The sequence below is a fragment of the Trematomus bernacchii genome, unplaced genomic scaffold (genome assembly GCF_902827165.1).
Source record: "Trematomus bernacchii unplaced genomic scaffold, fTreBer1.1, whole genome shotgun sequence".
NCBI classification, from domain to species: domain Eukaryota; kingdom Metazoa; phylum Chordata; class Actinopteri; order Perciformes; family Nototheniidae; genus Trematomus; species Trematomus bernacchii.
This window is the reverse complement of record NW_022987899.1, coordinates 2,088,179-2,105,036: the sequence shown is the minus strand read 5'-3', so window position 1 is coordinate 2,105,036 and position 16,858 is coordinate 2,088,179. Positions and strand designations below refer to the sequence as shown.

At 44.5% G+C, this 16,858-nt stretch overlaps 1 protein-coding gene across 15 annotated transcripts in view; it reads left to right on the top strand.

The window, feature by feature from the left end:
• mecom (MDS1 and EVI1 complex locus) overlaps positions 1–16,858 on the top strand; it is a 165,402-nt gene that overhangs the window by 136,682 nt on the left and 11,862 nt on the right. For 2 of the 15 annotated variants that reach the window (XM_034114597.1, XM_034114611.1), the window contains 8 exons: positions 6,725–6,827; positions 6,940–7,053; positions 7,448–7,559; positions 7,667–7,782; positions 7,876–8,112; positions 11,869–13,231; positions 13,427–13,517; positions 14,941–14,967. In XM_034114597.1, coding sequence (XP_033970488.1) covers positions 6,725–6,827; positions 6,940–7,053; positions 7,448–7,559; positions 7,667–7,782; positions 7,876–8,112; positions 11,869–13,231; positions 13,427–13,517; positions 14,941–14,967 — 2,163 coding nt within the window. Of the gene's footprint in view, positions 1–6,724; positions 6,828–6,939; positions 7,054–7,447; positions 7,560–7,666; positions 7,815–7,875; positions 8,113–11,868; positions 13,232–13,426; positions 13,518–14,940; positions 14,968–16,858 lie in introns of all 15 variants that reach the window. The other 13 variants (XM_034114600.1, XM_034114598.1, XM_034114608.1 and 10 more) reach the window with 13 other exon arrangements.

Genomic DNA, 16,858 nt, shown 5'->3' with positions numbered 1-16,858 from the left:
ACTCCAACAGGTTTTTACTGCTCGAGAAGTGCTGAGTCTAAACCGGCCTGAAACCACACATGACGCAGCCGCACATCAGCAGCTTTCCACCGGCACAGATACCCAGGGGCTACAACATTTTACTCTTCCCTCAGAACCAAATATAACCAACTCTCCTCACCGCCTGCCATCGGCCCAGATGACTTGTTGCGTGATTTATTCGAAGACAGTGTCACACGACCAGAGCAGTTTCCAGGTGTGCCGCTCGTTATTCGGTCCTGGTTCTTTTCAAGCACCAATTTAGCCCCTGCCAGCGTGAGACTGGAACTGGCCTCTTATTTCTGACCCAGTTCTGTTTATCGTAAAACTTTATGACCAATCTCAAGAGGGTGAGGCAGTGGGGAGGAATGAATAAGTGAGGAAAGAGAGAGGAGGAACAAGCCTGTTTTGTCTGGAGGAACTGTTTCTTTTCCTTTCTCCTGAAATTCATTTCTGTCCACTCAGCTGTAATACAATGGCAAAGCAAATCAATGTTGTGGAAGCAACTCAATCAAATGGATTCTGTAAATGTTAACAAAGAGATTGATATGTGTTGTATTATCAGTAGAATACATTCTCTACAGTCATTGCAACTTAAACTGATTTACAATCTTGCAAACTTCTCTATTCATAACTATTTGAACAACAACAAATATCTCGTTCCAAAGTTAAATGTCAACAAACATGGAGTTGGAGAGTGACTTGAATGGCTAATTGTGTCACTGTAGATATCCAGCTGTGTTCATTTAACCGGACTGAAATTAGCTATTTTATTTGTTTTCTCTCGGAAGAGAATTAGCTTTACATTTAGTACGTTTACAACACTTAACAAGGACAGGCTTCATTTGAATGACCTTTACGTTTTTTTTGACACTGCAGTGGAAAGAAATAGGAATAAATGGAGAGGAAGGAGATGGCAGGTGTCGCAGTGAGTCACGCTGAAGTCTATAATTAACTCGGGGTGCTGTAACTCCAAGATCCAGTCATAATAAAAACAGCTCTTGCTAAAATGATGGTTTAACATGTTCTTCAATTTGCCTTCAATTAAGAAAACAATAATTATTTTGCATTCAATTTCTCTCCCAAACACCCCAATCGGACTCCTTTTGTTTACTTCTGTAACATAATGAAACAACAATGTATCTCTCGCGCTTCCATTGGCTAGCGCTCCAACACATTGTACGTGATAGGCTAAAGTAAAAAATAACTTTTAACTTTTATCCATGTATTTTTTCTTTTAATGTTTATTTTATTATCTTTTCTTTTTAATGACTGATTTTAAATGCCATTTTCATAATGTCTTCCATTTTTGTAAAGCACTTTGAATTGCCTTGTGTTGAAAGGTGCTATATAAATAAACTTGCCTTGCCTTGCCTTGCCTAAAGGTCGGGATTTTTTTTTTAGCTTTTGGCCAATCATAACAGAGCCGACCAGCTAACCAATCAGAGCATACTGGGCTCTGGTTTCAGACAGAGGGTGAAAAGAGGTGTTGCAGCACAGGCAGCATGAGACGAAGAAAGAGCTTTTTGAACATTAAAGCATGTAAACATGTCGCAACTTACAATTATGAACCTGAACATGAGCAGAATAAGGCCCCTTTAAGTATTTTAACTTCGGCCTGCTGTTTGTATCGTACTTTAATCTTTGATTGCCCCTACAACAGCCCCCCCTGATATCCTCATTTGTTTGCTGATGCACTGAACTGAAGCACTTCTTGCACAGATCCTGAGCGTGTTTTGTCGTGAGGATAATTAGGGCAATTAGTGCTGAAAAAACCCCTCCACCGCGCTCCTCACCCTACCGACTCAATTGAAAGGAAAATGGATTAAATGTGTAATTAACATCATCCAACGAGGCCCTGAAGAGCCTTTCATAAGACAGTGCAGAGCGATATGAGCGTTAATCTCTTTCTATTGATTCTCACTCACTTTATTGAGCGGGATGAAGTGGCTCGGGGGCATTTTAGCAAAACACTGCCAGTCGCTCATTATGTAAATACACAGGAGGTGGAGAATCATGAAGTGATTATAACTCAGTGAGATAACAGCTCCAGGCTGGTATTAAATATGCATGAGAATCATTGTGAAAAGAGATACATTGTAAAACAAAAACACACAGGGAAAACCATGTACAGAGTTTACTTAAGTACATTTTTTGACAGCTTTAGTTACTAGTTCGTTTTTAGATTTACATTATTAGCTAATATAAAAAAAACTATTGTTAAATAATCTTTACTAACAGAGTGTTTTTACAGTTTAGTATTTTTGCTTATTTTACTTCGACCACTGCTTAATAAGACATTAGAACAAAAATATAGAAAGTTTGGAAATGCAGAGTTTGTGACATTTTTGATATGTCCTTTATGAGGTACAAGGTAAATGGTAAATGGACTGTACTTATATAGCGCTTTATCCAGTCTTTAAGACCCCTCAAAGCGCTTTACATACTACATGTCATTCACCCATTCTTACAGAGCAGTGTACCTTACTCTATGACCTAACATTCACACACATTCACACACCGTTGGCCATCGGGAGCAACTCAGAGTTAAGTATCTTGCCCAAGGATACATCGACATGTTGGCTGCACGGGCTGGGAACGAACCCACAACCTTCTGGTTGAAAGACGACCGCACTCCCTCGCAGCCACAGTCACCCAAGGAAGTGCTTGCTTCCTTATAAGAAGGGGTGCTTAATTAATTGAGATTTGACCAAAAGCACCAAAATTTCCGGCGCAATATATGTGAAATAATCTGAATAAAGTATGGTTGTGCTGCAAGGAAGTCTGTCACAGGGGGTAAGAAGATCAGGCAGGTATACAAGTTTAAAACAAAAAGACAGTTTTATTAAATGAAAGCTGGTACATAAAAAGGCACACGAGGAAAATCCAGGATATCCAGAAAGATTGACAATTAAGTGACGATTAAGTGACAGAGAACAATAGGTAAGACAGGCTGGGGAGGGCAGGGAAAACACACGGGGCAGCAGGTGAAAATAATTGGACACAAGGACAAAATACATATAAAAAATAAAACTGGAAACCAACACTAAGATCTTGACAAAGTTCCTGCGTACAGACGATATTCTACTTGCTTGTATACTCTTAACATATTGGCTTTCTTACGTGTTCGTCCAATTTGCTGGATCAAGTTGGACATAATGGAGTCACAAAATCGTTTTGTTTACAGGCCAAATGAGGGTCACTTCGTACGTATGGTACGTGTTGCGTGACCCTGATGGAAGACAGGTAGATACCTTGTAAAGATTGGAATTTCTATATTAAAACAAATAGTTTCCGATGATGCATCTTCCTTTTCCCGTAGACGTTAACATAGCTTGAGGTATTGAGAGCTGACTGAGAGTTGGTTGAGGCAGGACAGCAGTGAATGGCATACCTGTGAAGTGAGCTGTGGGTGAGCCAGGAGTCAGCCAACAGGGTGCGACCGGGGGGGGGGGGGGGGGGGGGGGAAATGTGACCGTGTTTACTCTGCTAATGACTAATGGTGTCAAGGTAACGATGTGGTCCGGTTATAGCCTTTGATCCTCTCGTGTTCGTAACCTTTGACAAACACAGCCGGAGAGATAGTGAGTGCATACAGACAGATAGAAATAATGGATAATCAGTCAGTGAGGGGAGTAGTTTTCCATGGCAGTTATGATTTACAGATTAAATGTGTATTATTGAATAGGGAAATGGTTTGGGAATATTCTGAATCCATGTGCTGTTTCAGTTTTTAATAAGAAATGTCCTTGGTTGAGGTTTCTGTTGCTTTCTCAGTGTGAACTTAGGCACCCTGGCTATCTTATCTTCAGAAAAACCTGTTGTTTTAAGCCCCTGCTTAACACCTGGCAGTCATGTTTGGTGTGTGTGTTGGTGTGTTAGACATGTTAGGTCTGACCCTCTGGGAATCAAACACTGCACCCTCTGTTCTGCTGCTTTCTTATTTATTTGTGTGTGTTTTTACACTGTTTATCTGTGGCGAACCCTCTGGGAGGAGGTGGAGCTGTTGGGGGAATTCCCCTCACAATCGCCCTCACAACACATCATCTTGTCCAGCAAGTACTGACACACAAGAGCTTTTATTGATCCCCAAAAGATGGAAGCTACTTTATCTTATTTGTAAAACATACTCAAATGATAGACTCCTGGTTGTTGCTCTTCACCATGAACTTGTACTCCTGCATTTATGGACAAAGTGGTTTTGACAGTGTCCATTAATTTTTATGTCTCGGTCCCCGCCCTGGTAGCTTTCCAAGGAGCCTCCCTCCTTACCTCCCTCCCTCCTTCCCTCCTTCCCTCCTTCCCTCCTTCCCTCCTTCCTTCCTTCCCTCCCTCCCTCCCTCCTCGCTCTCGGTATCAGTCTCTCGCAGCGGATCCCCGCAGACTCGCCTGTCTGTTTGAACCGCTGCTTGATTGTTTCTGAATCACAATATTTAGCGTGGCCCTGCAGAGGTGACGGGCACAGGAAGGAGTGTGTGTGTTACATGTATGGGGTTCCATCCTCGTCGGAGCATGTGTGTGTTTATGGTGTGGACAGGGGTGAGAGGAGGGTATGTCAGGGATTAAAGCTCTCTGTCGGGACCCTCGCAGTTCAGTTCCCTTTATTCTTTCTTAGAAACAATGTGGGGGCACCAAACATTCAAACTGAAGAAACCTTTTCTAAATGGAGCATCGGGCTGCACAATTCATTGCAATGTAATCAAATCGCAATATGGACTACTGCAATATTCATACGCAACGAATCACAGTATTTTGGACTTTTTCTTGTTTTGAGTTTATTTAACAGGGACTGTGCAATTTAATAGACATTTCTGTGTTTACCCATAAAACACATTTAGTGAAAAATAACAATACAATCAGAAAAAACATGCAACATAGATGCTTATACAGGCTAAATATAGGTCTAAGTATAATTTTAAATAAAGTATTTTAGAGCTGCAGAGAAATACCAGCCTACAAAATATTGTCTACAAACTTAATAACATTTGTTTTGTACAGAAATGTTAAAACAAATTTGACTATAATCACTTTAATGTATATATTTTCAATGATAATGAGAACAATGATGCAAGATGACCAATCCCTCCAATATCCTTAAAGATATCCTAATTTTAAATGTTTTATTAGCTCCATTTGTATTTGACTTTGATTTCATTTATCTTTTTTAATCTCTATATAGTGTCTTTGGGCATCTGAAAAAGGCGCTTAATAAATAAAAATGTATTATTATTATTATTCATTGGCAGTGAAAATATCGCAATGACTTTCACAATCATGAAGCCCTTTAGGAGCAGTTGTAACATGCCGTTCAAAATATTGAAAAATGCAAAATAGAAACAAGAATATTTGTTGCATTACAGTTGGTGGTTGATGTGTAATTACTCTGGTTTAGACCTGTAATGGGAGTCAGACTTGTCGTGCCTCCCACTGGCTTTCATGGCTGCTAAGATATTTGTATTTAAATCATACTTTCATGCTTTACCACAAAGCTGAGTTGGTTAACTCCTCAGTTATTGACTTGCCACAGCTCTGACCCTCCCTTTACCCTACTGACTGAACATCCTGTGCTTCAGTAAGCCACAACGGAGCCACCGAGAAATATGTACTGTCATCTTTACGAATATATCATGTGCCAGAAGTTAGAACAATGACACAAACATTTATAGCACACTCGACAGAATACATTATGATCTTTATTGTGACGGAGATATTTATCATAAGTCTCCGCGGAGCCACTGTGGCTCTGTTCTCTTCGAAATGCTCGCCAGGACTTCAGTCGCTAAGCGGTGTACCTGTGACCCATGCCTTCCCAGAAGCCCCCCCCTTCCTATGGCATTTTCTAATAAATTCCCCCATCATCATTGTCACGTTGACGCGGCGGAGGAAGGTGATATGTTAAACCTCCGACGCATGCCAAAAATAACGCCATGCCTGATTGTTTCACGGAGAAAGGCCATTGTGTGTCCATGGGAAGCACCGCAGTCCCAGGGTCTCTCAGCTGATTCTTTAAAACCACTGACCCCCCCCCCACCCAAACAAATAGCTGCAATGAATGCAATAATATCTGCACCCTGACCCTTTATATGGACTTTAAAAGAAGTGTATTTAGTTGGAATAAAGTCGAATTAGTTCTTAATTAATGTCACTCTTATCTTATCTTCTTGGCTACTGCTGTACAAGCATTAGTAGAGAATCCATTTGTGTGTGAGTGTATATGAGACGTGTATATTACAGTGTTTGCTATGATGTTGTTTATATAGATGAATGTCTGACATGATTAAGATTAAGATGACCCTATATTAAATCCCAAGAGGAAATTCCACTCTGTTATTGTTTACACACACATTACACATGCATTGGACCTAACACGGGATCCTTTTGCCAATTAGCCAAATGGTTAATTATGATGGTTAGTTACAAGTTAATGAAGATGTGTTTCCATGTATATCTCCCCTCTGTTTGTGGTGGCGGTACAAATATGACACGCATTGTGTGGCAGATTTGAGGTCAGTACTAAGAGTAACCTCTGCTGGTTTGAAAATTGATAGCTTCAGCAAATATTGTATGAAATGTTGGTCAAAACTAAAACAGCTGCAATGTCTTACCCCCAAAAAACGGCAAAGGACAGCAAAACGTTCTGTTTTGTTTTCTTCATTAACGTGTGATATAAAAGTTTGATTTAAATCTCCCTGTGTTTGTGTTGCAGATCTTCTACAAAGCCACCCGTGAGATTTTCCCCGGTGAAGAGCTGCTAGTTTTCATGAAGGCTGAAGCGTTTTCATGTGACATCATGGCTCCTGATATTCATGGTCAGCATCAAAACACACACTTCTGTCCATTGCTTAAACCTGAACAACACTTACCCTTCACATAAACGCTCAATATACTAATGTTTCTCCCCCCCCCCCCCCCTGGCTGCAGAGGAGAGGCAGTACCGCTGTGAGGACTGTGAGCAGCTCTTTGAGTCCCGCAGCCAGCTGCTGGACCACCAGAAGCAGCCGTGCGGGACGCCCCCTTCCTCCTTCCTTAACCCAGGTTTGTCTTTTATTTAAAAATAGATCGTCCATTGTCATGTCATTATAAGAAGAGTCACAAGAGGGATGTGTAGCAGAACTGGGTTAATATGACACCAATGATGTAAGAGCTCTGTTTCCTCCTGAAGAGACTGAACATGAGATCATATAATAATGACAATGCAGCAGTGCAAATGAATATGTTTTCCCCATATGATCTATATCATTAATATGTTTCTCTTAAAGATAGCAAACTGTCTACATGTGTGTATCTGAAGGGCCTACCAACACACTGTGAAATAAGACACACCATTCTATTTTTGTGGGCTAAAACAATGGGATGTTAGATTTGGCTCCCCTTCCTTTGTCATTTTAACAGTCATCATGCTTAACTTTTCTTTCCCTGTCGCTTCCAGAAGGAGACAGTGACCTGCAGGACCAAGAACCTGAAGACCTGCGATCCCTGCACATGTCCAACGGCCTACACGAGTGTAAGGAGTGTGACCAGGTGTTCCCCGATGTCCAGAGGTGAATGAACGGCGGACAAAAGCATCATTTCTTTTCCATCAGTTCACAAGTAGCCGTACAACACTGAGCACATATCTAAATCCTTGTTGTTGTTTGGTTCCCCGCAGTATGGAGGCCCACGCTATGTCCCACTCTGACGACAGGGAATATAAGTGTGACCAGTGTCCCAAGGCCTTTAACTGGAAGTCAAACCTGATCCGGCATCAGATGTCGCACGACAATGGCAAGCACTACGAATGTGAAAACTGCTCAAAGGTAGAGTGATGACTTTTGGAGGTGATATTGACTTTGTACTTGTGTCTGTTTCTTCTTGGAGGTGTTTGCTCCCCAGATAGTAAATCCCCCCCTGTGTGTGTGTGGTTCCTCCCCCAGCAGGTGTTCACAGACCCCAGTAACCTGCAGAGGCACATCCGCTCTCAGCATGTGGGGGCGCGGGCCCACGCCTGCCCCGACTGCGGAAAGACGTTTGCAACATCTTCAGGCCTCAAGCAGCATAAGCACATCCACAGCAGTGTCAAGCCCTTCATGTGTAAGTCACTAAGACCCTACCTATGTAAGTCTCCTCAGTACGTTATAAACATAATACGATTGTGTTGTAGAAAAACTGTGATGTTGCTGCAAAAATACATTTGTATCCTTCCTCAGCTTCTTCTCAAGAGTCAATGATGTGATGTCTTACAAGAAGTACACATGGGATTATATAGTAGCAGTTCAATCAGCACTCTTAGACATTGTGATAACAGCATTAAACTAGCATGTCATGTGACTCAATCCCATTGGTCCAACCTAACGGTTCCTCTCACAGTGACAACCTGCCAACGTTGCTTTCTCTTTCACACAAACACACACACACCCACACACACACACACACACACACACACACACACACACACACACACAACACACACACACACACACACACACACACACACACACACACACACACACACACGTTTTCCCAGCTCCTCGCTAAATGCTAATTCCTGCCAACACATTTTGACCTTTCACATTCTCACCACCTCTCAGCTCGGATCTGATCTCCTTCCCCTAAAGCGTTATGACCTTCACCCTTTGCCCCGTCTCTCTTTCACTCACCTCTCACACCAGCTCGCAGAAACCCATACACACTCACATATTAACACACGTATTATAAACACACAGGCCGGAGTGACTGCATCTCCGCTGCAGACCTCTGACTCTTCTTTCCTCTCCTCTCTCCCTCCGCCACATGCACCATTCCTCACAAATAGCAACCACATGTACAGCCCTCTTCCCTCCGAATGGGAGTCCATTTGCTGTAATCAGCAGAAAATATGCAGGTTTAAAAACAACTAATGGCTGTGTAAAAGTGAGAGAGCTTCAAACATGACGTCTGCCGGGGAGAGACCATGTGTGTGTCCGGACTGTTTGTTTGTGCGAGTTCCCTTGAAGGACATGTTTTGGACAGTGTTGCACTGTCTGTATGCACGCGATGTGTCAAGGATGTGTGTGTGTGTGTGTATGTGTGTGTTTGTGTGTGTCTCAGGGCTTCTCTAAGAAAGGGAAGCACTCAGGCCTGCGCGGTTATTCATTTCGACACTCTAGCCGTCACTTACCACCGTCCCTCCTCGCAGGAATGTGTTTATAATATTTAGTTTTGGTTGAATAAAAGCTGACCAATACACACGCGTGGAGAAGCAGATCTAACACTCAGTGTGTCACGCGTGTGTGTTTTTGGTCTGTAAATGTCACAGCTACATGATTTATGATGCATGGGTTTTTCTGGTAGTTTGTGTGGCTGTAGAAACACACACAATGAGAGGGATATAAGATACACACACCAAGTACACACATTCCTTTTTTTTACACAAAATGTATTACTTACATTTTTAATTAGACCTGCGTTTTGGTAGGCTTTGGCCAAACAGATTTTTCAAATTTGAATGTAAAGCATTTACATTAATCTTCCCGATGTCTTCATCTGTGTTGTGCAAGCTTCCAAGAAAGGGAACAACATGTGCGATATCAAAGGAATCATTTTGTTTTCCCAGATGTTTTCAAAAATGTTTTCAACTACCTTTCTACCCTGATTGTATCCGCCGAAGCCAAGCCACACATACAACTCATTTAAATGGAGTTTTCTGGATCTATTCATTAAAATACGCTTTTTTTTAATACAAGATCACATTCTCTCTTGGCCCGAGCAGCAGTCCTTTCTGGCGTTCCTCTGGGGTGTTTATTTAAATCTGTTTCCACAATACTTTTTTTCCCGGCTCTTCCTCCCCATCTACTTAAATTGCCTCTTGTGCACCTTGTGGCTGGAAGGCATCCAAAGTATGCAGAAGTGTAATCACAGTGCGAGCCTAACCACTTCCTTCTCCTCGTTTTTGAAGACCTCATGACAAAGTGAGCAAAATCAATCATCCAGAGCTGCTCCTAACTGCTCTCTGGTATTGTTGCAGGATCAAAGTCTTTTTTTAAACATCAGCTGCATTGTAGCTGATCTGCAACATATCCTAGAGTTTAAGCACGGGTCAAGAAAGAGGAACATCTTTCCCAAACTGCATTATTGTCTTCTATTAGAACAGGAAGAGAAGACAAGTCTGTTTATTTAGCATGTTTGGACAAAGAGGCAAAAGTGCTTTACTTAAAGGTAGGGTAGGTAAGTTTGAGAAACCGGCTCGAGTGCGCTAGAATTTGAAAATACACAACCGGAGAAAATCTGCCACTTCCTTACAGAGCCCCTCCTCCAACACACACGAACGCGCACATGACCAATGAGGGCACGAGATAAGTTTGTGCACAGATGGAAGGCTGACAGGCAGGTAGGCCATCCAGTTATTTTAGCCGGGACGGCTAAAATGATTGGTCGTACTTTTTACACTATTACGGCTTCCACAGATGAAATTTTTTTATGGATTTTTTGTCAAAGCACTTCAGATATTCATTGCTATCAGGATGTTAAGAGCATTCCATGGAATATAACAAAAAGTGTATCTCGAGCCGGTTTCTCAAACTTACCTACCCCACCTTTAAGAGGCCCTATAAAGCTTTTGCTTTTTTTTCCTTTCCTGTAATGTATGATAGGTTTATATGCATGTAAATGGGGTGCAAAGGCTAAAATCCAAAAGTTTAGGAGTTTCTATTCCACACACACTGCCTGAAACGCCTCCATTTACTTTCAGAACATAGTGACATCACTATGTAACACTTGCACTTCTATTGGCTATAGCGCTCCAACACATTGCATGTGATCTATAAGCAGTTGACCAATCACAACAAAGTCAGCCAGCTAACCAATCAGAGCGAAGAGGTGCTGCAGCACAGGCAGTGTGAGATTAAAGCATGGAGACACGTCACAGTAGAGACACAGAAAACTAATATGAACCTGAAAATGAGCAGAATGATGTTCTCTTTAAAACAAGGCAGGAGCAACAAGAACAATTGTCCTTCAGAAAAAGAAAAGAGCATGGGAAAAAATAAATAACCACTATCCCCCTTTGTTAATTCTTACAAATCATCCAATGTAGTAGATAATGTTGACAGACTAATAATGGCGTAGATAATGACAGACGGTGAGGATTTGTCTTAGGGCCGGGTGTAGCCACTGTATGTCATCCAGGGTCAGACAGACAGGCACACAGGGGTTAGACTGTGGGAATGTCACTCAGCGCAGGACGACAGGGACAGTGGGGACAAGGTGAGGGGGCTGAGGGGGTGACAGGGGCCCGGAGGGGGGAGAGGGAAGAGGGGGGAGAGGGAAGAGGGGCAGCAGAGGACGTGAGACCTGTCCCTGGGAACCGGACTGCAGGATAGGATTCATTCAACTCCGCTTCCTTCACAAACTTAAAATAGAGCCATTGTATTGCGCGCTGCTGAGAATGTGTATCTGTATGTCTGTGAATATTTCTAGAATGTGCCTGCATGTCCGTGTGTGTGTGTGTGTGTGTGTGTGTGTGTCTTGAGTGTGATTGTTTATGGACTCCCTGGGAGCGTCCCTGGGAGGACAATGGGCCTAGAGATGCCTGGGAATTTGGTTTGATGTGCAGGTGATGAGTGGCAGCCACTGACTCACACCGTCAAGCAAACAGATTCCCCTCACAATGCCAGGATCTGGACACGCCTCTCCTTCTTATTTTTGCTGGAAAACTGTTGTCAGAGGACTGATGGGAACAGGAGCAGATCATTCATACTCTACTTCCTCTGCCTTAGCCTGCCTGAAGCTTGCTAACTAGAGATGTCATTATCTTGTGATGTAATGTAATGTGTGTGTAGGGGGGGGGTTGGTGTGTACTGATGCGCTGTGTTTCTGTCTCTGTGTCCCTTGCAGGCGAGGTCTGCCACAAGTCCTACACCCAGTTCTCTAACCTGTGCCGCCACAAACGCATGCACGCTGACTGCCGCACACAGATCAAGTGTAAGGACTGTGGGCAGATGTTCAGCACCACGTCCTCCCTCAACAAGCACCGGCGCTTCTGTGAAGGGAAGAACCATTTCACAGCGGGGGGCTTGTTTGCCCAGGGTATGCCGCTCTCTGGCGCCCCAGGTCTGGACAAATCCGCTCTGGCGATGGGCCACGGCGTCGTGGGGCTGGCTGATTACTTTGGGGCGAGCCGCCACCACAGCGGGCTCACCTTCCCCGCCGCACCAGCGTTTCCTTTCAGCTTCCCGGGCCTCTTCCCCTCTGGACTCTACCACCGGCCACAGCTCATTCCCGCCAGCTCTCCTCTCAGACATCCTCTCCACGCACCTCTCCCGGGGCCCGAGCTGAACAAGAGCCCTCTTCTGGCTCCGACCCCCGGCCTTCAGGAGTCCCGAGAGCTCCTCAAGGCTCTGCGTAAAGATGGCGGCGGTCACATGGCAGGGTCGGAGCGCCACGGCCAGAGCTCCTCGTCCTCCACGAAGCAGCGGAACAAGCAGAGCGACCAGTCGGAGAGCAGCGACCTGGACGACGTCAGCACGCCCAGCGGGAGCGATCTGGAGAGCACATCGGGCTCCGAGCTGGAGAGCGACATGGACAGTGAGAGGGAGAGGGGGGCTGCTCGAGAGAATGGCAAAGGCCCCAAGAGGAAGGCCAGTGAAGGAGGCCCTCAGAGCCCCAGCCTGACAGGCAGCAGTGCTGCCAAAGACTTACCGGGCCCCTCCCTCATCCCACCCTCGCTGGACGAGCACACGGCTGTAACAGGCGCTGTGAATGACTCTATTAAGGCCATCGCTTCCATTGCCGAGAAGTACTTTGGCTCCGCAGGGCTGGCCGGCCTGCAGGAAAAGAAGGTGGGCGCTCTGCCCTACCCCTCCATGTTCCCGCTGCCCTTCTTCCCAGCTTTCTCTCCCCCAGTTTACCCTTTTCCAGACAGGGACCTCAGACCTGTAGGCCTGAAGGTCGAGCCTCAGTCTCCAGCAGAGGACAACAAGGCCCAGGGCAAGGCTGCCACAGCGTTTGACCTCACCACCAAGCGGAAGATGGAGAAATCTGCCACGTTTGCCCCCTCCAAACCCGGGGCCTCCCGCTCCAGTGGGCAGGACCAGCCTCTCGACCTGAGCCTGGGGGGCCGGGGTCGTGGAGGCCGAGAGGAGGAGACGAGGGGGAACATGGGGTGTGAGGAGGAGAAGGCCGTGGTGGAGATCCCGAAAGCTGACACCTCTTTGCAGCACGCCAGGCCCACCCCCTTCTTCATGGACCCCATCTACAGGTATTGTTATTCCCAGTAGCGTACCTACCCATAATCACCACAGTGTTGCACATTATGTGAAGACGTTTTCACTACGCTAAATGTCCTCTGATGTCATTTACTGTCATGTAATTGCTTACTGAGAAAAAAGTATTGCTGAATACAAGTGTACTGGTGTTTGGTGTTGTACATGCATTAAGAGAATTCTATTATTAGCAGGGTTGAGAAGAGGAGGATGAGCGATCCGTTTGAGACTCTGAAAGACAAGTACATGCGACCAGCACCCGGCTTCCTGTTCCATCCACAGGTATGTTTCTGACCGGGGAATCAACGGGAACTCAGGGCATTTAGAGCAAATATAACAAGATGGCAGACACCTTGTTTGGTGTAAATGACACATTCTTACCAATCTAGCTGTATGTTTCAACCTACACTGCCATTCTGTTGTTCTTCAATTGATTTTAAAGATATAAGAAGTCTTTAATGACCCTAGAAATTGACTAAAACTGCCCTAATTATTTTCCTGAGCAGTCATGCCTGTTTAAAAAGCTGAAATGTGATGACTCTGTCCATGTAACCCCGGCTACATCACTGCTACAAGTTCAACCCTGGGTTCCCCTATCTACAGATGTGACAGCAGCATGGCGTTAAAACAGTTAGGATAACATTACAACTCTTTCTATAATTCAGAATGATTGTCCAAGGCTGACCAAACTGGATTACTAGGGATTAGCATGCGGCTCCAGCCTTATCCACACTGCTGCCTGTTAGAGCCCATTGTTGGCTATCTGAAACAGATGTGGCAGAGGGAAAGGGCACACTCTTGACACATCTTCCCATAACATGTCTCTGATTACAATATTAAAAAATGATATGCTCTTTAAAGCAGGGATTTCTGCCCCTGAGCTCCCAGTGCCAGTGTTTCCAGAGTTAGACTCCTTATATATATATATGTGTGTGTGTGTGTGTGCATTGTTTCTATGACGTGTTGCATTGACGTTCATTTGTTCAATCTTCCCCCCGCGGGTGAGAACGGTCCGTCGGAAAGTGAAAACACCACTTTCTCAGGCGTACGATTTTTTTTTTTCCTTTTCTGGCCGTTTCTGGTCTGGTTTTTACAGGCTGTTTCATTTGTCTGATTTATGTCCCCTGTCCAGACTGCTGCGAGGGCCCAGCCTGCAGCAGCCACATGGCCGTCCCGCACGCCTTAATGAGGTGTCCTATCAGTAGAAACACTAACAGAGTGCTTAGGCCATCTTTATGACTTTATGATGTCTGGACACACAAATCATTCCCAGAAACACCAGAGTAGGTCTAACCCAGACCAGGCAAGAAGGGGCCCTTCTGTATACTTTTCAGGGGGTTTGTTTTCAGTCACCTGACTCACTCTTTAACCATATATCAAAAAAAAAAACTTTCGTGATTCAGCCTTTTTATTTCCTGGCAGGATATTTTACTGCTAAGCAATACTGGCTTAGATTACATACTGGCATCGCATTTGTAGCCTGCTATAATGAGCCTATTGAACACCAGGAAGTGTTGGGAACTATTAGAGCCTCCTATAATTCCAGCGCCATAACTCTGCAGATAGACAGCTCATTCAGAGTGAATCACATCGGGACCCATCATTCCCTCTGTACCCATATGTGTCCAATCAAAAAAGCTGTTGATTCATGCGCCACTTCCTGGTTCTGACTGCCTTCTCTTTCTCCTTCTGTTCCGCCCCTCAGTTTCGTTTGCCAGATCAGAGAACTTGGGTAAGTTCCTCTTTAACCTACAGTACTGCCGTGTGTCTGTGCTTTCATACCAAACAGACCCCCTCCCCTTTAATTAACGCATGGGCTGCTTTACAATTTACAATCGACCGGCATTCGCATGGCTTCAGCCCATCACGCACTGACTGGACTTGTGTCTGGCCATAAAACCAGAAATGTCATCTGAATGTTTATATTGTACATCGGAATATATTATTTTATTGCTCTGAGTTTTTGATTTGTTTACATATGGACATATCCCCCTCTCAGATTCACATGAAAGGCTTTAAAGTGGGGATTTCCAGACGAGCTACACCCAGCAGCTCTGAATATATGTTTGCTTATTTGGCGAATGAAGCAGTGCTCTTGCAAATGGGTATGGGGTGGGGGGGTCGGAGGGTGGTGTGTAGGGGGGCTGCTTTACATCAGCGCGAGGGTAACAGTCTCTTTGGGACACTGGCGGGGGGACCGGGGGGTTAGTTCCTCCCTGCAAAACATCTGGTTCCCGATAAAGATCAACAATTGAGAATGCATCTCGCTAATTAAGGCCCTCACAGCATCACTGACATCTGAAGATAGCCAATCAACTGCTGGTCCCCCAGCGACGCTACAGCAACAAGCAAGTTCACAGACACACACACACACACACACACACACACACACACACACACACACACACCACACACAGACACACACACACACACACACACACACACACACACACACACACACACACACACACACTCACACACACACACACACACACACACTGCCCGGGGGGGACAGACAAGGGGGTTTTGAGTGTTTGTGTGTAGGTCTGTTATACAAAGAAGTAGGGGCGTTATAAAACCTTTGAAAAATCGTTTTAGAGAAAAATGTGGGGCCGTTTATGTCCTTTAAAACGAACATTTCACACACACATATTGTCAAACAGTGGCCTAATGAAGCTGGCTCACCATCCATAAAAACCGCTCAGTGGACGAGGGTTTTATTGTTATTCTTTAATACATCTTATTCATTGACTTAAATGTGTAAATAATGTACTGCTTGTGTCTGCAAATAAATCATTTGAATCTGCTTAGCACTTAAACATAAGAGATTAGAAATATAATTTAGTTTGTCCACCAACGTACATTAGGCCATGAAACAATCAGTTTAAGCTGGAAAATAACAATACTTTAATAATAATTCATTTGATATTAAGTACACAACTCAGTCGTTTATTATTAACTTACATTATTCCGATGCCAATAGAAACCAATGAAAATGTTATTCTGCTACAATCAGCCAGACAAACACCAATACCTTTTATTTTTGATATCAATTACTTTAATTCCAAGCACGCAAGAGGCCGAGCTTGAGCAAAGGTGTGAGATTAAACTCTTAATAGAGTGCAGCAGCAGTGGGTGGGTGGAGGCGGTGATCAGACTCCCCAGTACATGGAGTATTTTTTCTGCTCTAAAGAGTGTCTTATCGGACGGGTTCGATACTGCCGACAGCTTTAGGGGCTCCTAATGTTCCCAGGAGTTATGGGCTCTCGTTTAGCAAGACAGACAAACTGAGCATTCACTTGAAAAGAGCCCCATGAAATACACAGTGCGCGTTATTAAGAAATATGAAAGCATTTCACCTCCCTCTTCAATCCCTCGCCCTCCTTCTCTTCTCCCGCTCTTTGATTCATGGCATGCAGCATTGGCATATTCATAATCAAACGGACCTGACATTCCACATCCTCCCTCAGTGGGAACGTGGACGGCTGCGGCAGGAACTTTACACTCGGCCGTCACTCCTAATCAGCCGCTCCCGACACCGGGCTCCAGCGTCATCCATCAGTCCTTCCCTCTCCAGGGCTCCCTCTCTCCCCTTCCCCTCTCTCTTTCCTCTTCTCCCCTAT